This window comes from Siphateles boraxobius, unplaced genomic scaffold (assembly GCF_051911475.1).
Source record: "Siphateles boraxobius isolate OS27281-9 unplaced genomic scaffold, OSU_SipBor_1 77, whole genome shotgun sequence".
Classification (NCBI taxonomy): domain Eukaryota; kingdom Metazoa; phylum Chordata; class Actinopteri; order Cypriniformes; family Leuciscidae; genus Siphateles; species Siphateles boraxobius.
Genome location: NW_027509205.1, coordinates 15,962,791 through 15,984,687, shown reverse-complemented (window position 1 = coordinate 15,984,687; position 21,897 = coordinate 15,962,791). Strand labels below are relative to the sequence as shown.

The 21,897-nt window shown below is 38.1% G+C and overlaps 2 protein-coding genes across 6 annotated transcripts in view; one reads left to right on the top strand and one right to left on the bottom strand.

Moving 5' to 3' along the window:
* LOC143725724 (solute carrier family 41 member 1) overlaps positions 1–2,364 on the top strand; it is a 30,356-nt gene extending 27,992 nt beyond the window's left edge. For all 5 annotated transcript variants that reach the window (XM_077218358.1, XM_077218356.1, XM_077218357.1 and 2 more), the window contains one exon: positions 1,489–2,364. In XM_077218358.1, the coding sequence (XP_077074473.1) occupies positions 1,489–1,662 (174 nt within the window). In that variant the 3' untranslated portion in view covers positions 1,663–2,364. The remainder of the gene's footprint in view (positions 1–1,488) is intronic.
* On the bottom strand, positions 2,358–21,049 carry LOC143725726 (carbohydrate sulfotransferase 11). Its single transcript, XM_077218365.1, has 3 exons — positions 20,409–21,049; positions 7,042–7,124; positions 2,358–6,194 (listed from the first exon to the last, which is right to left on the bottom strand). The coding sequence occupies exons 1-3, from the start codon at positions 20,500–20,502 to the stop codon at positions 5,349–5,351; spliced, it is 1,023 nt and encodes a 340-aa protein (XP_077074480.1). The 5' UTR covers positions 20,503–21,049; the 3' UTR covers positions 2,358–5,348.
* Positions 21,050–21,897: the final 848 nt, after the last annotated feature.

Here is a 21,897-nt window from a genome sequence, read left to right as displayed (position 1 = left end):
GCTGCCATAGACTCCAAGAGCGGAAGAAGAGGAATAATAATAAGAACGGGAACAATAACAATAGGTGCCTCCGCACCTTCGGTGCTTGGCCCCTAATAAGAACGGGAACAATAACAATAGGTGCCTCCGCACCTTCGGTGCTTGGCCCCTATTAAGAACGGCAACGATTACAATAGGTGCCTCCGCACCTTTGGTGCTTGGCCCCTAATGACACAAATCACTTTTAAACCACTGCAAAGTTTAGATAAACATTGACTCTAATTTTTTACATGCATATGAAACAAGCACTGAAAATGCACTATTCTCACGGATGGGATCACTATATATATATATATATATATATATATATATATATATTATTATTATTTTTTATTTTTTTTTATCATCTAGCTGGAAACCAAATAAAATAGTGCTTTCGTAGTTTCAGGTAAAATGTGGAAATTGGCGTGACTGTATTCATCCTCCTCCTAATCTCCTACTTAATTATATGGATTCAAATGCAATCTATTGGCATTATCAAATGGGGTCTGTGAACAGACTGATTCTGGGTTTTACTTGAAAATTGAAAATAATTCAATATTGTGTCCAATTATTAATTTCAGATTGGAAATCTCTCTGAGGTATTATTAATAAAGGACCCCAACATGAATTAAAAATGTTGGTCAGTTTTACTATAATTTATATAATGTTTTAAAAGAATTGTCTTGCACCCCAAGGCTTCAATTATTTAATTAAAATTATAATACAGTAAATAATTAAGACAGTAAAACAGTAATATTGTACAATATTATTAAATTTAAATAAACTGCTTGATGTTTTGATATATTTTAAAATTAATTTATTCCTGTGAATTTTCAGCATCATTACCATTAAAAAAATTCAGTCTGTAATAAATCATTCTAATATGCTGATTTGGTGCTCAAGAAACGATAACGTGCTGTAAAGTCAGAATTGTGAGATATAAACTAGCAATTCTGAGAAAAAGACTTTTTTCCCCCGCAGAATTGGACTTTATAACTCGCAGTTGCAAGTTTATATCTCACAATTTTGAGAAAAGAAGTCAGAATTGCGAGATATAAACTAGCAATTGTAAGAAAAGTCAGAATTACGAGATATAGACTTGCAAGTGTGAGAAGTCAGAATTGCGAGTTTACAGCTCAGAATTCTGATAAAATAAAAGTCTCTTTCAATTTTCTTTAAAAAAAAATACTTTTGTGGCGTAAACAAGCGTCCATAGAAAACATTTGTGCTGCTTAATATTTTGGTGGAACCGTGGTAAATAATTTCAGGATTATTTGATGGATAGAAAGTTCAAAAGAACAATATTCGATAATTCAAAACGAAATCGATTTGTATACGTTGCTGAACAAAAGTATTATTTATTAATAAAATATTAAAATGTATGTTTGTTAAAAAAATCTGTCTGTAATAAGTTAGCAGGAATTGAATGTGAAATAACTGAACGTTTAATCATGTTATTCCTCACAGGTCGGGATCCTCATTTATATGGCAGACTTGATTGTGCGTTTTACGTGGAGGAAAGGTCTGGACCCTGATAACTTCTCCATCCCATACCTGACGGCACTGGGAGACCTGTTGGGCACGGGTTTCCTGGCCCTGTGTTTCCGTCTGGTCATGTTAGTGGAGGATCACGGCTTATAAAATGTTAGACCTCCTCCTTCTCCAGTTACAGCTGTCTGTTCACGGGACCTTTGCCACCCAGGCTGGCTGCAGTGGCTTTGGAGATTCAAACTTTTCTGTGCAAAGCTAAAGACACTTTGTTTCTATGCTAACAGGATAGGTTGACTGGAAATATGAAGTACACTTTTGACCATTGGCAGGTATGGACTACTACCTATTGGTCTGTAACATGATTATATTCTAGGTGTGTTGTCCTGTTGCTTCAATAATGCTGCTCTCATACACACTAGTCACCTGATCACTGTATATTAAGGTCTAAATTTAGGTGCGTGTTACAAACCTTTATGTGCCACGTATAAATTGAATTTGAAGTTTACAAAATATCAGACCCTGAAGGTCTCTAGGTTTCTTTTGTCTGACGAATGTTTCAGGATTGATTGTAAAGAAAATAGTAAAGTATCAAAATTTTGAAGGTCATTCCTTTGCTGTTTTAGTAACTATATAAAATATCATAATTGCTGCTAGATATTTATACTGGATACAATAACTTATATGGCCTACAGAGGGCCCAATGTACCTCTCCGTTTGTAATTTTTTTGCACCTACAATATTTCTCTCAAAATACCACACTTTGGGAAAAAGGCAAAATAACTATCTAATGTAATGAATGTAATTGGTTGTTCATTTGAATAAATTGATGACAATAAACACAATGATATTGTTGATGTGGCAGTTTTATTCAGTACACGTTTGTATTCAGTACACCTTAATCACATGATTCTTCCACAGTTTGAGCGTTGTGGGGCCTCATTTATAAAATGTTGCATAGAAACAGTCCTACATTTGATCTTACAATCATTTCTCAAATGTGCCTACATGTGATTCAGAGAATGAGCATACACACAAAAAACGTGTGTACGCCTCTCTTCCAGAAGATAAATGTATAAATCGCAAATGATCGTGAAATTGTGCGGAGCTGAATGGTTTCAGATCTCTGGCTTGTAAGCGGTGCATAATGAATCGCGAGCGAATACCTGCAGTACTCAGAAAGACTGCCAAGACCGTTTTTTATAAATATGAACGTTGGTGTGAATTTTAGCATATGTACAATTTAAATTCAAATCTGTCCATACGCACGTTTTATAAAGAGGCCCCTGGTCCTTAAAACAGTACAAAAAAAATCCATATTTTTCCATAAAAAGTTCCACTGTTGTACCAAAGGCAATATAATTAAAATGGTAAGAAGAAATTATGAAATGATGACTTAGTCCCTGTTGTCGACTGAAAAACAAAAATACAATTAAAAACAAGTTTATTTACCCTTCAAAGCAAGACTCCATACTGGGATTCACAGTTATGTAGCACGTGTAGCCTATGCCCACAAGCTTTCAAAACAGGTGCAAACTGTTAGTTGCATCAAATGCCACATACTGTTGCCACACTCTCAACAGCTCAGCTCATACAATGAAAGGCTTTCCTACACTCACATTTTCAACTTACAATACATTCAATGTTTTACATCAGAATAATGACATTTTGACAGAGCAAATGAATTGGGACTCCTGTAACTTTCATATCAAGGCATGATGCTCCTCTTCAAATGACAAGATATATCATCTGTTGATATGTGTTATAATACTAGACATTTACAGTTCTGCTCATAAGTTTATATCCCTTGCAGAAGATACAAATATTAATAATATTAATAAAATAATCAGGGATGCACCAATATGAAAAATTTGGCTTATACCAATAACCGATAATTCTTTATATTTGAAAGCCGAGGACGATGTATTGGCCGATAAATCTAAATCCAAATTTTATGTATAATTTTTTAGCCTGATTACAAAAACAAAAACACAATTAAAAGCCATGTCCCAAGCACATAATTATAATGATGTTCTCATTATAATTTTATGTACCCTATATGACGTATGGCGTTGCACGTGTTGCACTGAATTTTCCTTTTTGAAGTGATTCCAATCATATTTCAAGCAATTCAAAAACATCATGGCAAACAGTTCGCATCAGAAGTCTCTCAGCTGAAGGATAATTTTTCGGCTTTAATATATCGGCGTGATATATTAGGTGAAGGTGAAAAGATTCACTGATGCTCAAGATGGCAAAACGATGCATTAAGAGTCGAGATTCTGTTTAAAGATTGTTTATACTTCCCTTTAAAAGCTACATGAAATATATACATGTTTCCACAAAGAAAAAAATAAGTACAATTTACCCCGGTCATCCAATTCAAAAGGTTTACACCCACCAGCTCTCAATGCATATTCTGCAAGGGGAATGCAAATTTATGAGCATAACTGTTGATGACTCTTTTTGTCCTTAGGAAATTATGGATGATTCCAGTTCAACAATAAAATAGTGAGTAACTAGCTAGATTGAAAATATTTTCCAACAAAGCATTTCCAAGAGCAATTTTGTAAGGCAATGTGGCACACAAGGTACCCACTGTGCACCAGGACATGTCTGCCTGTCGGCCAGATATTAGTCAGACTCATTTTCATTCTCTCTAAATATTTCATAACCATTTCAACCATAAAAAAATAGTTATTAGCCTTTTCCGCAGACAAAAAGAAAGAAAGAGAAAAAAAATTATTAAAGGTAATTTCCACCAAGTGCTAATGAACCACAATAACATTTCTTAAAGTCGTGAAAACTAGCAGGACTTTAAACTGTATTGTAGTGCACAGACACAATTTTCTCACACTTTAGGAGTTTGAAGGGATAGATAATCTTCTGCAGACTAAAACACATACTGGTACCTTACTAAAACCTTTATTGCACTTCAACCCTTATAACGAATTCATAAGACGAGTGTTTCCTCCCAGAATCATGCTGATGTTTGACCTGCAATGCCCAGTGGGTAGTTTGCACCTCACCCTGCATCCATAACTCAACAAGAGGCGCACTGATGAGGGTCTACCTTTCCCCAACCACAGGTATGCACTGTTTACCCTGCCCGTTGCATGCTAAATAAAGGGGTGACTCTGTAAGAACACTGTTTCATTCCAGATTAGCTAAACCGGCCAAGGTAGACAGCCTTGTCCAGTTTGCCACTGCAAGAGAAGTCTAAATTCATCCCTTACCCTCTGACTCTCTCCGATATATGACCAGCTATCTGATTGCAAATGTTGATGGTTTGTTAGATTTAGACTTGGAAACTACCTTTGTGATCGGGGAGTGAGGTTATGGTCTGAAATCATATCCAGAGAATGTTAGAAAGGAGGCTTTAAGATCAGCCGCAAGGAGTCTCTTCGAGATTAACGTCAAGGCCTTGCTGGTTCCAGTTCAAGAACAAAATCCACAATAAATATGCTATGTAAACAATACTATAAATATCCATTTGGGTGGTGAAGATTAAAGGAGATGAAACATTCATAGCATTTGTCCGTTGATGAAGAATCCCGCTTCACTTATCAACATTCAGAAGGACAAAGGCACATACTTGGAGCTCGGTGAAAAGTATTTTGTGAACTTTTGGGATGGGAGGCAACACCCCTGCCAGTAGTAATCTGTTCACAGTGCTGAATTTCGCTTCAAGGGAGTGAGGGCAGCGCAATATTCAAGACGCATCTTCCACAGGTTCCCCCAGGCAGTTCACTTGAATCCAGACACAAGAGCAAAATTCAAACGTCTGTGCCCACAAGACATGTGCAAGATTTGGGATCAGTTGAAACACGTTCAAACCCTCATCTCAACTTCAAGTATGCCGGCACAGAGTAGTTAAAAAGCAAGAAGTCCATTCGGTAAAGATTGAAGAGTTTCTTTTGGTAAAACGGACTGATGTTTTGAAAGAACTTGGCAGCCATGTCGCCCGTGGTCCTGGTGCTCTTGGAGATGGCTGGGAATTTCACCTCTCTTTCGGCATCTGCTAACTTCAGGATGTAGCGGGAATCTTGCGCAAGAGTCTCGTACTTGCCAACCACGTCATAACGGATCAGGCAAGGGTGGCAGAGTGAGTGAACCCTTTCCCAGTGCTCATTAAATGGTTCCTCTCTCTGAGTCTGAGGGTCTACTAAATAATACACAAACTCCTCGAAGGAGACATCGTTTCCTTTTTCCAGTGCTTCAGCCTGGGGGTCGGCACGATGTCTCCTGATGATTTTGGTCCCGTAACGTTTATGAAAGGCTGTGTTGTAGCTACGGGTGAACTTGTTACGATAGGCTGAGACGAGTCTCTCGAAGGGTTCGCGCACAAAGACAAACTTCAGATATGTGCGCAGACGCTTGTTGATCTCGGCCGTGGAGTACTCCGAGAGTGAACGCAGGTTGCCCGCTACGTGAGCTACGTTGGCAGGAATAGCCAGCGGTTCACGGTAGCGCCCATCGCCTGTTAGCACCATCATTACACGCTTCCAGTTGGTGCATGCCACTTTGGGGACATAGCAATACAGTAGCTTGTGTTTATCATCCACTATGAGGTGGCGGAGGTCCTCTGGGCCGAGTACGCGTCTTTTGCGGGTGTGGGTGTGACAGGTTTCCTCCAGGAGTTCCCTTCGACCCAGCAGAGTGGCCTGCACTGCAGACTTCTCCAGCTGGAGGACAGGAAAGAGTGGTATTAGAGGAAAACGAATGAAAAAAAAAGTCACCATTTTTTACATGAAAGTCAAATGGGTTCAGAACAGATTTCATATTTGGGTTAACTATTACTTTAAACCGAAAATCTTTTCTTCTGAAACCGAATGCAAGATTTCTTAACAGTGCAATTATGCAAACCACATATTGCACTACATGTAAGCACGTGTATTTGTGTGACTTTATATGATAAGACAGATGCTGTGTTTAGGGGAAGTTCTTGTGAAATCATGAGGCACATAGCAGTAATGGGAGGGTAACGGTTTTGCCTGGGGGATCCACAGATGGGTTTGATACAGGCAAGAATATAATAGGATTTGATGAGCTGGTAGTGATTCAACGAGATGGACCGTATCTAGAGATTCCACTCAGACCTTTAAAAGCATGGTTCATCCAAAAATGAAAGATCTGTCTTAATTTACTCACACATCATGTCATTCCAAACCTGTGTGACTATGTTGTCCATAAAACACAAGAGCAGATGTTTAGCAAATCTTGGCTGTTTGTTTTTCATACAATAAAGTTACACAATGAAAAGTGTCTGTATGTATGGCTTCAAAAAAGGTACGGTGCATTCACATCTGCGTTAACGCTTCTCATTTACTTTGAATGGTTGACGTCATGCGTTGCCGAATTGAATGGTGGGTTCTGTTGCGTCACGTCATGCCTATGCAAATACCCTAGCGCAGATGCTAGCCAATTGCTTTCATGCAACACGTGGAAAATTATTTCATAATTTAATAAATAAATATTGAATAATGATTGGTCGACAACATTCCTATGATTTCAGCTGAAAAAAATACATACCTGGTCATTTTCTTGTAGTGTCTGCAAAGGACTTCTTCCTGATTTAACTGGGAAACTGTTCCGACCCGAAATCTGTTCAGAAGCTATAAGCACACAACAAAAGCAAAAGATGAGAAATGGCAATATAAAGTTAATGGCTCCATAAGCAAAACACAATGGATACATTAACTGATAATATAGTAACTTCAATAGACCAGAATATCATAGAGACCTAGAAACCAGATAACATGCTAAAAAAGGCACTCGCCTTTGCGCATAGCAATGCCTTGGCAACCACCCACAACATCCCTGCATTCTGATGCAGAGTTTTGCATGTTCGATTATCACTTACATTTCCCTCAGAGTTTCTTTGGGGTTAAGAGACTCGTGACCTTGTGTTGCGAGAGCAGAGATCAAAGTCCTTTGTCTGAACGATCCCGTTATTGAGCTATAAAAGATTAGAGCTGTTAATTCTGGGCACATGGGGAGCAGCGGGAGCAGCGGGGGGTCGTGCTGATACACAATTACTGCCTTCTCTGACTCCTGCACCTAGCTGATCAGCCATAAAATTCCTCCTTCACATTTGTATTCTCTATAGGAACAGTCTGTTCTCTTCAGTCCAAGCCACTTCCCCCCTTACTCCCCTTCCCACCCATCAAACACACACACACACACACACACGCGCATGCACGCACGCACGCACGCACGCACACACGCACACACGCACACACACACGCTCCTTCAGTCTGTGTTGGGCCCCTTACCACTAACGTAAGTGATTGGTTTTGCACATGTGCCAGCTAGGTCAAACGGATACTTTAAACGCTCCAGCAAGTCTGGACACTGAGAGAGTAGAGTAAGCAACCATGATAAAAAAGAGAAAAAACACTTTCCATGAATAGGTTCTAAAAAAAAAAAACCTTACATTTTTCTTTTTTCAATAAATGATCAGTAAAAGATGTTTAACCCTCAAAAAATGCTTATCGTAAATCTCATGTAAAAAATGTTTACAATGATGTATGTAATTATAGCATTTTATTGACTTATTTTTTTTATCAATGAACAAAAAAAACAATCAAATTAAATGTATAGTATTGTGGGACACTGATAAAACTGAGCAAACTAAATTTAAATTAAGTTAAAAAATGTTTTACCTCTAATGATTAAAAATAATTAGTGGGACACCAAAGTGGCAAAAAGACCACAAAAAAGGACCATATGAGGATCAAATGGAAAATGGAAGGGAAAAAAAACCCTGATATAACATGGAAAAGGCAGAAAGAAGGAAATGGGGAGGGGGTTGAGTACATATACAGACCAAAAATTGTGCTATGAAAGCAGGCACTGATGGCTTCCCCAGCTCCTACATATCCTCATTATTCAATGAAAATGAATATAAGACTGCAAATCCAACAAAATACATATGTCATATCTACAGTGAAATCTAGCAGTCTCAATGTGCAGCTTTTCATTTTTGTTATTTATTTTACACTTATAGTAAAGAGTGACCATGCAATATTTGCAAGTAAAAAGCTTATCTTGTTTATAATGGACCTACACTAGTACAAACTAAGCTTTCACAATCAACACGAGAAGGGTATTTCTGCAATCTCGGAGGCTGCAGTTTCAGGACCACATTTTTAGAACCGCATTTTAAAAAGAAAATGTTATGTATTAGCAGTATACCATTTTATAGTACTTACTATTCAGTTATGTATTTATTTAATTATTTTTCAGGATTTTTTTATTTGTTTTATTATATAAATGTAATTGATATAGCCTATTGTCCTAAACAACACCTAACCCAAACATACCCATTGGTAAACACACTCTTCGAAATATTGAACCTAATTTGTTTCAATATATGAGCAACTATATTCTGTTTTTCTTGGAAAGAAAGACTATTTTCTGTGTATGTGGGAGTACATGTGTGACTGGCATACTTAAAGGGATAGTTCACCCAAAAAGGACATCATTTACTCACCCTCATGTTGTTCCAAACCTGTATGAGTTTCTTTCTTCTGTCGAACACAAAGAAATATATTTTAAAGAATGTCAGCAACCAAACAGTTGACGGCACTCATTGACTTCTAGTATTTTTTTTTTAATACTATGGAAGTTAATGGCTACCGTCAACTGTCTGGTTACCAACATCCTTTAAAATATCTTCCTTTGTGTTCAACAGAAGTAAAAACTCTTTCTAAAGGGTTTTGGAACAACTTGAGGGTGAGTAAATGACAATTTTTTTGTTTTATTGAGTCAACTATCTCTTTAACAATATGCAGTAGCCTAAACGGTAAAATAAAAGCTCTACAAACTTGCGTGTTTATTAGTACGTTAATAAATTAAAATAATTTGAAAACAAATACCAGTTTACAACATCCAGAAACACAATTAACTGTTTTTGCACAGCCATATAATAACTGGAGACTGCTGACACCAAAAGCCTCAAATATTCAAGTTTAAAATGGTCGCCCCTGCTCTTACGTTAAAAAATAAGCTGAAAAGATCATAAAAAATGAATAATTTCCGTGGGTCTAGTGTTTGCATCTGTTTGTTTGAAGTTTGAATCATATCTCCGTTGTTGAAGTAGAATTGGCTAGTGGCGCCATCACCCCAAAAAATAAATAAAACCAGGGTCTTAGAAATGCGCTCCTGAAACTACAGCCTCCAGTATTGCTGGAATATAGGATTGAATCAAACAGCTAGAGCGCTAAACAACCAGTTGAATGATAGCCTGAACAGCTAGGTCACGTATAAGCCCTGAATCATTAGGCTGCAAAATTTAGGCATGTGAATATTAATTAATTCAGTCATGAAGATGTTGCTTGGTGACCTTCCAGGAGCATTTAGTCATATACCTTAATTAATATTCCTGATTGCTTAATTTGCCCGATGATTAGCACCCACCCAACAACGTCTGCCTTTCAGCAAATAGACCCGCTTTGTGAATGTCACAAAAATGTTAGCGTAAAGCCTTGGTATGTGAGCATCACAGCTCAATGTGTCATGTGCTCACAACCACGTCATGTTCACATTTTATATAAAATACTTAAAATACTCCTATCTGTTGCAAACACCATAAGAGCTCATATTTATGACCTCACAACAGATAACTTGTTAAACAGGATACCACTTGTTAAATAGTGGTGTACAAACAAACTAAGGCATAAAAAAGGACCTATATAATGTTACTCAACGCCACAATTTGATGTCTGTGTCACTGCCAAGTACAATCATATCAGAGCTGCCATCGCAAAATGATAGGTCTTCACAAGATATTTATAATCATAAACATCGGCTGATAATCGTTTTTAAAAGGAAGTGTGTGCAAGAGGCCGTTAGAGGCAGTCTGATTCACAACCACAGAAAGACGTGAACTTCCTCTTGTTACTTTTTTTACAGGAACAGAGTAATCTATAGAGTAATTTTCTTGACGAAGCAAAGACAGATGAAATTAAATGATGACAAGGCAATACAGTATCACCCAAATGAGTTCCTCAAAACTAGCTACTTGGTAGAAGAAAAGCATTAAATGGCTCCCAAAGGTGGGCAATGAGGCCTCTTTTTTAAAAGATGTTAGTATGCACTATGAGTGAGGTTCCTCACGTCAACTGAGGCCATGCGGCAACAACAAAGGTTGTTTGTTGTAATGCTACACAGGCTTGTGGCAATTTATGTTGGCCTGTAAGGGTTTACAGAGGACAACACACAAATCAGCAGGCTTTTATCAAAAGTTCGCAAGGTAATGGGCAGGAAGCCCTCATGCGGCGCTGCAACTGCTCGCTTACTAATCGAATTCTGCTCAGCCTCGTGTGGAGAGTTTTTTGTTCTCTGAGGTGACTTTTGAGTTTTTGTTTTACTCCTGAAATCAAATGATTTATCTTCTCAATTGACTTCACAGCTGGTGCTCTCGCCCCTATAGTCAGATATAATTAGGCTGCGGTATTGGAAACACATTCAAATAACTTTGAGGATCATGTTTCTCTGGTGTAAACTACAATGGAAACATACGAGCTTATGCTTCCTGGATGTTGTGTGCTGTATGGAATCATCATATGTGTCATGAAACCCATCAGAAGTGAAACAATTCTGATGTTGATATCAGGGTGTTTCATAAGCTGTTTATAAGCATGTTGTCTCACACACTTTTTACCAGAAAATGCTACTTCAAAAACGCAATTTCCAGTAGTATAGTAAGATGTAACACTCCAGAAAAGCAGATCAAACTGACTTAGTAACTTCTGTGTTTGCCTTGTCTTCCCCACCGTTTTACTACAGTAGTTTGTCAGTATCCTCTTTTGTACATAGGGCTCATTTGTGTATCATATAGCAGCACAATACCAACCACATTTTTTACTGTAATGTTCAAAAAAATTGTGGTCATTACATTTTATTTTTATATTTTGTGAACAAAGTTATTTTTTAAATAATAATGAAATAACCATTTTTAAAATAACTATTTTCTATCTGAATATATTTTAAAATGTAATTTATTCCTGTAATGCAAAGCTGAATTTTCAGCATCATTACTCCAGTCTTCAGTCACATGATCCTTCAGAAAGCATAATAATATTCTGATTTAGTGCTCAAGAGACATTTCTTATTATTATCTTTGTTGAAAACAACAAAGATGAACAGCATTTATTTAAAAAATAATTTCTGTCACTTTTGATTTAAAGGTACACTAAGCCATTTTTTTAAATTCAAAATTAACATTTAAATGAGGCAATATATCATCAAACCATCAAAATGTTTTTTTTTGTCATACCCTTATTCACTATGGCAAGCCTATAAAAGAGTTATATTTGAGATCTGACGGAATGGTTTTCACAGGAAATTGCGTATACGTCTGAGAAATGTTGCTCCTGCTACTTTTGAAAGGTGTCTGGTGTGTGAGTATCAGAGGTTAGTTATCACAACGAGCAAAAAAGGTTGACATGGAGCAGCTAAATCTGGAACCTCCGGGGAATCACCCCTTTTAAAGAAATGCCGAACAGAAGAGAGTCTGCTGGCAAAAAGAGAGCGCAACAGAGCTTGTAATAAAACAAGAATCAACATTGGCTTGGCTTTAAGGAGATGGCAAAAACTGAGGGATTTGAAATGTTGTAAAAGCAATGCACAGATGGTGTTTTTATTACTCAACAGCCAAGCAAGGTATTTTATTGAACAGATACATTTCCGTATGTTGCTCTCTAACAGAGTCTATTGTAAAGCATCATCTGTTGTGAAAGGTCATATTTATCCGCAGTCAGTTAGAGCCATGTTGATTAAAGATATTAAAGGGGCATTTGGCAACCCTAGCTATTTCTTCGCTGATTTTCACTTTTGTTGTCGCATGTTTTCTCAGCGAGCTCCCCCTACATCTGTGAGGCGTATATTTCACAACAATGTCGTAAGAAAACTCACTTGCGGCACCCTCCTCCCCCTTTCTACCGCTGCTCATGTGCATTTGTTATTATCAGAGCCGGCCAACTTTATCGTGTGGAGCTATGTCTACTTCGTGTGTCTTTATGTCGAATTGCCATAAAGCAGTTTGTGTTTCTCGGTCGTTCTCGCTTCTCACGAGACTTCCTTTTTCTAATATAACGGGACGTTAATCCTCATGTTGCAAGGCTGGTTTTCCGCCTAGGAACGTTGGGGGGGGGGGGGGGGGGGGGGGGGGGGGGTGGGGGCGGGGAAAGTCACCATTCTCACCAGAACAGGTTATTAAACCATCCAAATGATTTCCAAACGGTTTTATGCAGCTGAAATAGTTGCCAAATGCCCCTTTTAAAAAAACTTCTACAGTAAAATCCTGTAGGGCATAATATTTCTTTTAATGTCCATGTTTTTAAAACCATAGTTTTATTTAATTGAATCGCCATTTAGAGCAATCTTTGTTTGAACATGCCCAGATATGAATGAATGTTCAATTAAAGTGGACATTCTGAATAAGCACCTCATAATAATGGGTGCTGCAAAATAGAGGCAGCTATGAAAAGTTAAAGGTAGGGTAGGCAATTTCAGAGAGGCCAGAAATAACAAGCTAGCTTTGAAAGCATGAGATCTGCCAATGCCACACCTCCTCCAAAACACGTGAACGCAAACAGCAGATTCTGCAAAGCGTCACGAGACAGTGTTACATTGCCTCATGTCTCAGAGCACATAATATTACAACAATAATGAACGTAAACAACTTACAGAGCTCTTACTTGTACCACCTGACTGCTGCAGACTCATTTCAGCATCGATAGTGTTGACATAGAAACGCATAAAGTCCAATTTATACTTCTGCGTCGAACTCACGCCGTAGCTGTAAAGTAGATGTAGGCTGAGTGGAATCCATAAGCGGAAAGCTGGTGGACTGGTGCCTGATCAAACGTTACAGTAGCTACGTCGTAGGCAGTACGTAGCGCACGTACCCTTCGGCGTACCCTGACTTGCACCTCTCCAAAAATGTAACAACGCGTCAATTCTACGCGGACGCAAGCACTGTGATTGGTCTGCTAGCCCCTCCCTCGGGTTTCACATGTTCCCTCTGCATGTGTAATTGCGCGTCAACCCGGACAACGACGCAGAAGTATAAATGAAAACTAACGCGTAGTGTATAGCGTAGAGGCTCCGGCGTAGGTCCGAAGCAGAAGTATAAATCAGCCTTAACTCTGAGTCTGAGGACGTGAACAGCTCCGGGTAGAACCTCACAGGTTGCCATCTCATAACTACGGTTACGACATGGCGTGAACCCAGCATAAACTCGTTGTTTTGGTTCAGGCGGAACTGTACAAGGCTGCTGTTTGTTGTGGTGACGTGTGATGTCTGCATGAGCAGGTGCACGGAGGTATGGAAATACATATGTTGACAGGCAGGTAGGACATCCTATCATTGCATTCGGACCAAATGCAAAGATTGAATGAACATTTTTTGGTCCTGAGACTTCCACATAAGATATACAGTATGTACATGTTTTTAATATTTAGACCACTTCTATTATTGATTGCTATCAGGATGTGAAGAGTTTCAACCAGTATAAAAAAAGTGTTTATATATATAAAGAGATTGCCTACCCTACCTTTAAGCTATGAAGGAAACACATTTTTAAACAAGAAAGAACATGACTGAGAATTACTGATTTGATTCAATTACTGTGCAAAATTACTAAAATGCTTATCCTGAAATTCTAATGAATACCTACAGTGACCTGTTTCTGTAAAAAGTAGCTTTACTAACCATAAAGTGTTCTTAGGGCAGAAGTGAATAGTTATCTGACTAAAGCAATCATTTTCCTTTCTGCCCCAAGCACACTAAAGGAAGTAGAACTCCAGTGGGTGTCTTAATATGCCATAAAGCAAAATCCATTACTGAATGAAGAGTGTGCTTAATCAGAGATTTGGATAGTTACGTCCACTCATAGTGGCCCATCATGTTGTACTGTACAGTATTCCATTTATAGCAATGGTTTTACTCTCATAAGATGAATTTGAGAAGAGAGAAAGAGATGCATATGATATGAAAAGGTGAAGAAAGACCGTACTTCACTGAGCCTCTTTGTGAGGAAGTCACTCTATCCCTGACTAATATAGAGCCGTGACTGTTCATCCCAAATCCCAAAATTCCATTTAAGGCAGGAAATGGCCCTTTATTTATTAAAAGAACGCAGCCTTTTTCTCCTTTCCAGTCCTGAAGAGTGAAAATTACCAACACAAAAAGATATAACAAACTTGCAATCCTCAAGCTGTTCTGCATCAAGGAATTGCCTTATATCCAAACGAGTGCCATGGTTTGGCAATCAAACAACCTGTTTAAGTCACCTAGCATGATTTGTGTATTCCATCCAAATCTCTGACTGCTTAAAATCTGTCTTGGCTGTCTGAAAGGAAGAGCGAATGATTGGGAGAGCTGGAGGATACTGACCAATGCCCCGGCAGCACGTTAAATCAAAAGCATCTTGTGCGCAGTTGCTCATAAAATATAAAACAGGTCCATTGGGAAACTTGGCCCTGTAGAGCAGTATGGCTCCCAGAGTTATGTCATTAAATGGGTAATGTAATGCTTAGACAAACCAGCATTGGCTGATGATGCTATACTAAACACGTGCTGTAGGATCCAGTCAGAAAGTGCTGAAAGTTTATTTATCTGTGCAAGAGAGCTTCTGCAAATTGTATCATGCTTTGCACATAGGATCAAGGATAAAGGTAGGGTAATAATAAAGGGTTAGTTCACTCCAAAACAAAACTTCTGTCATCATTTACTCACCCAAGTGTTATTTCAAACTATGACTTTCTTTCTTCAGTGGAACACAAATATATTATTAGACATTTACTTACACTGAGTATAAACATCCTTAAAAATGTATTATTTGTGTGTGTGTGTGTGTGTGTGTGTGTGTGTGTGTGTGTGTGTGTGTGTGTGTGTGTGTGTGTGTGTGTGTGTGTGTGTGTGTGAGTGTGTGTGTGTGTGTGTGTGTGTGTGTGTGTGTGTTCTTGTAGAAGAGGCAAAGCTCTACAGGTTTAGAAACAACATGAAGGGGAGTAAAAAATGTCATACTTTTCAATTGAACTACCCCTTCAAATCTGTTGTTAAATACAGGTTTTCAGTCCTTGGATTATAGCCGGGGTGATTTATTCCAAAATCGATAAGGCTGACACCAACCTGGGCGAGCATAATCACTCCAATTCACAACAACTAGAGCGTAAAATGTGTAAAAGACACGTAAACAATTTAGGAAACAATTTAGGCTGCATTACTGGAGAAAATACAAATCCAAAATCCAATTTGACCTTCAATCACTTCATAATGTGACTCAATTTTCAAGGATCAAAGATAGTTTCGCTTCTAGGCCTCTGGAGTAATGGACTTCATAAACTTCATAAAAGCATTTGGAGGTTTGCTTGATGGTAAAGAATGAGCTTATGTTTTCTGGCATGCGGTATAAATGCTTTGGAACAAATTTTCCGTGTACAAATCAATCCTGTTGCCCTGCATAATTTGTCGACTAGTCGGTTGTCAGACAACTAGTTGACTGTCGTGACCCATTTCATTGCTGCAATAAAAAAGTAAAAAACAATTGTGACAATCAACAATGCCTAAAACGAATTTACCTTTTTTTAAATAGGCCTATGCATTTTTACCACAGCAAACTATAAGGGAGCGGAGTAAAACGATCGACTGAAATTAAGCAGACTGTTTGTCAAACTAAACAAGCAAAAAGAAGTGAGACGTGTGGTGAAGTCAGCAGCATGAGCAGAAGTAACTGATGGTGGTCAGATAAGCGATAAAACTGCTGCACATTCAGCAGATGCAGCATTAACCTTTATCAGAAGAGAACAAGCCTTTAAAAGGACTAGAACAGGACAAAGACATCTTCTTAGTTTCAAACTGCCCACAGTGGAGCTGAGGGCAAAGAAATGACCCTCACTTTATTGAAAATGTTCAAAGGTCTTTTGACAAAAGCGCACTCAAGGCCGAGTTGAGTATCTGATCTGTGCACTGACTCACAAGCACTTACTGCACAGAAAGGGAAGGAGCTCCATATGTTTCTCATGGACAAACCGCTCAACTTTTATTAGTTGCACCTCACAGATTGCCTTTTGGCTGGACAAGTTTTCTTGATGTTGGCTTCAGGTAAAATGAAGCAGAGCAGCAGAAGAATGAGGGGAAATTCAATATTCGATAATTAAACAACTTTCCTATTGCGAACTTGATCACAGAATAAATGCCCCAACACACAAGGACAGTTACCAAGCGGTTTCGTGAAGAAACATACATAAACAGAAAATCCATTTTAAGGTAATTACTGATTGCTGCTGCGAGTTTTAGGCCAAGACACCGACAGGGCACTACTTTAAAGATCACTTGTATCAGCTCTTTTTACTGGAACCACTTTTTAGTAGAACCACTAGGAGGGCAGAAGCTTAGAGGACACAGTGGTATATATAGCCAAACTTCCTGTGAAGTGTGTTTGACCCTGTGAACACTGAAGAGGTGTGGCTCAGCAAATATCTACCCATGACCCAAACAAGAAAAGCTTTAAGCAAATAACGCACAGAATTAACATTAATTTGCGTTATACACTCATTGGGTCTTCACTAATCAAATATTTCAAAATCATGAATAATAAGATGTTAATAATAATACAAATATATAGTAATATAGTAAACTTTAAAAATATTGCACAATATTAATTATACAGTTATGAATATAATTAAAAGTTTTAAGCTTAATCACATGTCTAAGCCTATCTTAAAGCCTATGGACATTTGTTTCTGTGAGCACCTAATTTGTACGCACTTATTAGTGAATGAGAGCCATCGAGATAAGCGTCTTCAATAATGCAGGTGTGAACATCTACAAACACCTGTTAAGGAGAGACAAATGAAGGATCACATGATGTTCTTTTGCCATAGTCAAGCTATTTGCCTCTGGCAGGAGAATTCTTAAGGGTCAGATCCTGAACTATTCTTGAGAAGCTATTTAACTGCATACTAACAAGCCTAAACAAGAACGGTTCAATGGAGCCAAATCTAGTCAGGGGAAGTGGATTATTCATTTAATAAAAAAATAATAAAAAAAGGGCAACGGCAAATTGACGCCAGCCTTGCAATCTTGGCTGTATAATATAATTTTCACCAAACAATCTATACTTGCCTCTAGTCTATGTCTTCTGGGCAAAGGGAGAGGTTTTGTTTGCAAAATAAATAGAAAAAAGATTAGCTATTATTACTACCAGGTTATGTTCAAAGTCTCTCATCCATAATTCACAGGAGACTTACCATAACGGAGAAATATTTTGTAGTGACATACTTCACCACTTCATGCTGTTTCTGATTTTGTCCAGATGGACTTCATACTCATAACTTATGGGGGTTTACCTCCATACCCTCTCATGAATGTGTAAAGTAATGAGTGGGTGAAAAATCAGATATGGTCATATGAGGCCAATCCCAAAACTCTGGGACAAAGTCAAAGCCACTGACCTTTAATTCCCCCTTCTTCTCTAATCTCATGCTATCCTTCTTCAAGGTGATCCGTTTCTCTCTGAGGCATCAGGGGAAAGGTTTAAAATGTTTTGGAATGCCCCAGAGTCTCCCAGTGGGGGCCTTCCAAACATTCCACGGGTAGTTTTTCTCACCGTCTGCTTTGTTTCCAGTGGGTTTAAACAGTCTTTTTTGTTCGCTCGGTGTTCTAAACAGGCTAAAGTCTACACATGTGCACTCTGAGGAAAGTCTGTTGTCCTTTTTTGTATGTCAGAGGAACTGCCATTATGTGGCATGCATGTCTATGTTATCTAAACTTTATCTACCTAAGCTTGTCAAATGGAACTGATGACAATGCACTAAATCGTTATTTCAATCAGACAGTCATTGCTTAAGAGCTCCCTGGTTCCCTTTAAGTCTTTAACAGTGGTTTGAAGAGTAGTTTTCAACCGGGGGACTTTAAGCCTCTTTGTTTTAGTGTCCCAACTGCTTACAGTTATATAGTTAGTTTATTTTTTTAGCACAGTATCCCTGCTCTCACAATATTGTTTATTGTGAGAGCACGGATACTGTGCTAAATAAATTAAACTAACTAATTAACTGTAAGCAGTTGGGACACTAAAACAAAGAGGCTTAAAGTCCCCCATAAAATCAAAATTGAAGTTTTTTTGGCTTTTAGTATGAATCTGTTAGCCTCACTATTATCTATAATGTAGTGTGCTCCAAAACAATGACAAAATTCGCATTTAGAAGACATAAGCGTTCAAAACTGACAATTCTGCCAATATGGATCAATGAATTTGATGACATCACACTTTTCATCAGATTTTCTGTCCAATCAAATGCTCTCTAGAATCTAAAGCGCCCCGCCCCCTATATTATAAATAGACGTTGACGCCAGTTATTTGTTCACACAATTACTATTTTCTGCATGGTGAATGGCACATAGTGAACTATTTGGGTGAAAGGGAACGATTCAGACAGTGTAAATATGCTTTCCATTGGGGCGAATGAAGTTTCACGTTAGTGACACTGAACCACCGCAGCATGCACACAGTCTGCTCCGATCCAGAGACACGATAACACAGAGCGGATTATATGCATGAGTCGGCGCAGACCAGAAAACGTATCGGACCCATTGAATTCTGCACAGAATGCTATATTTTAAATCAATATAGAGGAGATTATGAGGAGTAACAGTTAGGAAACTGCAGCTTTACCGAGCTCAACGGCTCTAGCTGAGCTGTGATATAAACAAAATGCTATTGGCTATTTAAAAAAGGGGAGGAGCTATTTGATATGTCCCACCCTGTCTTCCTGTTTCAGTGGAAATTATGTCAACACACTGAATAATGCTGCACATTTCAAGGAACTTCAGTAAACTGTTAACTTTGTTTTTTTTCATGGATTGGCCCTTTTGGGGTTCAAACTAGCAATCATTCAGCAACCAACTTAGAACTTTCACCAACACACCCCTTATGAAGTTATGTTAAAACTTAATAACTTTGATCAGACCAAAGTAAAAATAACAACCTTCCTTGATGGCATTGACCCCAGATTCCAGACCTGGGAGGAGATATGCATCAAAATGCACTTGAATCATTATTGCCCACAGTTAATGTTAATGTCATCACTGAACTAATGAATTTAGGATTCCTGATACAAGAAGTCTGGTTTGTAACCTTCATTTGGCTGGTGAAACAAGTTATTAGCTGTACACCAATTTAAAAAAAAGTACTATATTGTAGCAGTTGAATATTATGATCTTTACTCAATCTCCAACTAAATTTAAGTAGACATCTAAAAACATGGATACCGCCAACACACTCTCATGCCAATTCATGAAAATGTTAAAATGTTTTGGCAAATTCATATGATCTCATTCGTACATTAGCCTACTGTAGGATCTGTTTATGCCCCAATGACAGACACATTGTTAAACTGCAAATGAAATTGGATGTTGCAGCTTATTACTATATTATAAGCATCATATAGCCTACTGAACATATGATTATTTAAGATTTTCCCTAAATGCTTTATTGTAATTAATGTGTCTAGTTCATTTGTTGACTGCATCCCAGATTCAGCTCATAAAAACAATGTCATTTAATTAGAACCTAAATAGCTAGGCTACTGTATAACATTTACAGTGAACAATTGAAAAGCGTTTCAGCATGTTTAAATAAAATTCAAAACCAAATCTGGTGTTGATAAAACTGACATACGATTTAATGAGTCAAATCAGAATGAATGAGAAATGTCAGAATGAGACGGGTTCTTGGCTCAATGAATCGGAGAAACGCTCGGACCAATTCAGTCTGATTTAAGAACAAATTGTTCAGACCGGTTTTGTGAACCGGCTCATTTAAAAGATCCGACTCAAATGAACAAATCCATTATGAATTAGACTTTTTTATGTAGCCTAATACTCACCTGATCTTGAGATGTTCTGGAAGTATAATATGAGAATAAAAAACGACCCGACGCATGTCGCCAGAAACATCCGACCCACTTTGGGCTTTATCATTCTGATACTCCTCTAAAGGACGATGCCCGACTCTCGCCCGGCGACAGAGGTCCGCGATGGGCTGAAGAACAATCCTAAAAGCGTCTGTCCAGCGGGTTCCTCATTTTAGAGAGAAACAACATATTTGCAGTCCAAATACAACTCCGTGAAAACTAATTCTGATACACGTTTCATCCGAAGCAGCCCGCTTGTCTAACGGAGAACAGACCGCTTTATAGTTGGGTGTTACACGAACCATTCACCTAAAAAACTTTACAGGTCCAACTCTGTTTCATCGAGCCGTCGCTTCCCACGCGGTCCCGTCAACTACGCATACATTCCATTGAACATCTACATGTCTTCTGTACGTCACATGTTGCTGTTGTCAGTTGAATTCAACTTCCCTTAAACATGGAGGGCATTGTATCAAACTTTCGGGCATGACGTCACGCCCACCAGGCAGCATCTAGCTGACTGAGTGCCCAGGGGCCCCTGGATGTGACGCAACGCCTGGAACCCCTCTGAAGTGTGAACGTAAAACTCGAGCGTTTTGTAACCTGAACGAAACAAAAAAAAAAGCAAACCTGTCTTTTCAGAATTAAAAAGTAAATGTAAATTCACATAATATTTCACTTTTATGACTTTAAAGAAAAAATGTCTAATCTATCTTTTTTTCATTTTAAAATCTCAGAACTTTCGATGTGATAATCAGGCACTTTTATAAATGTGTCCAGTTCTAAAATACCATACATTATGTGTCAAAAGTGATTTTTGTACAAATAATGTATGTTTAGTGACATCTGGTGGAAAATGCAGGAACATTCTGACTGATTGCTTCACTCTTATCTCTAATAAATTTTAAGAGTACCTGTAATTAGACCTGGAGGCAAGCTGGTTGAGAACCCAAATGCAATTTTAATTCAAAACACAATCAAACATAAAACAAAGGCATGGAACTCGGAACAAGAACTTGGACAAACAATTAATACTAGACAAAGACACAGGGCAAACATACATGAGGGCTTAAATACACAGACTAATTTCGACTAATTACGATCAGACGGTTAAAAAATGACAAGACACATGGCAGGATCACATGACAATCAGGGAATCACATGACAAGACACAGAAACATGACAATTACAAGTAAGAAACAAAACCCAAACCGTGACAGTATCTGAGCAGTTTATGCAACAGACTGGTCTTCAAACTTCAAGAACTCCTTCACTGATAAATAGACAGAAGCTGTTAATCACTGCATAACATTGAGTGTTGCATTTCAAACCTGTTGATGCATTTACATCAGCTATATTTACATCGCAATGGCATTTAATAATAATCATTATTGATGTAAGCCATACTTGTAAATTAAAGTTTTCTTAAGGTTGTGGTGAATTGGCCAAACACAGCCTAAGT

Bases quoted from the DNA above. Each gene is read 5' to 3' on its own strand.
- LOC143725726 (XM_077218365.1), bottom strand. From the start codon at position 20,502: ATGATAAAGCCCAAAGTGGGTCGGATGTTTCTGGCGACATGCGTCGGG. The intron at 7,125-20,408 runs GTGAGTATTAGG...GTGTGCTTATAG, and splicing joins CCAGAACATCTCAAGATCAG to CTTCTGAACAGATTTCGGGT. The intron at 6,195-7,041 runs GTATGTATTTTT...CCTGTCCTCCAG, and splicing joins CACTACAAGAAAATGACCAG to CTGGAGAAGTCTGCAGTGCA.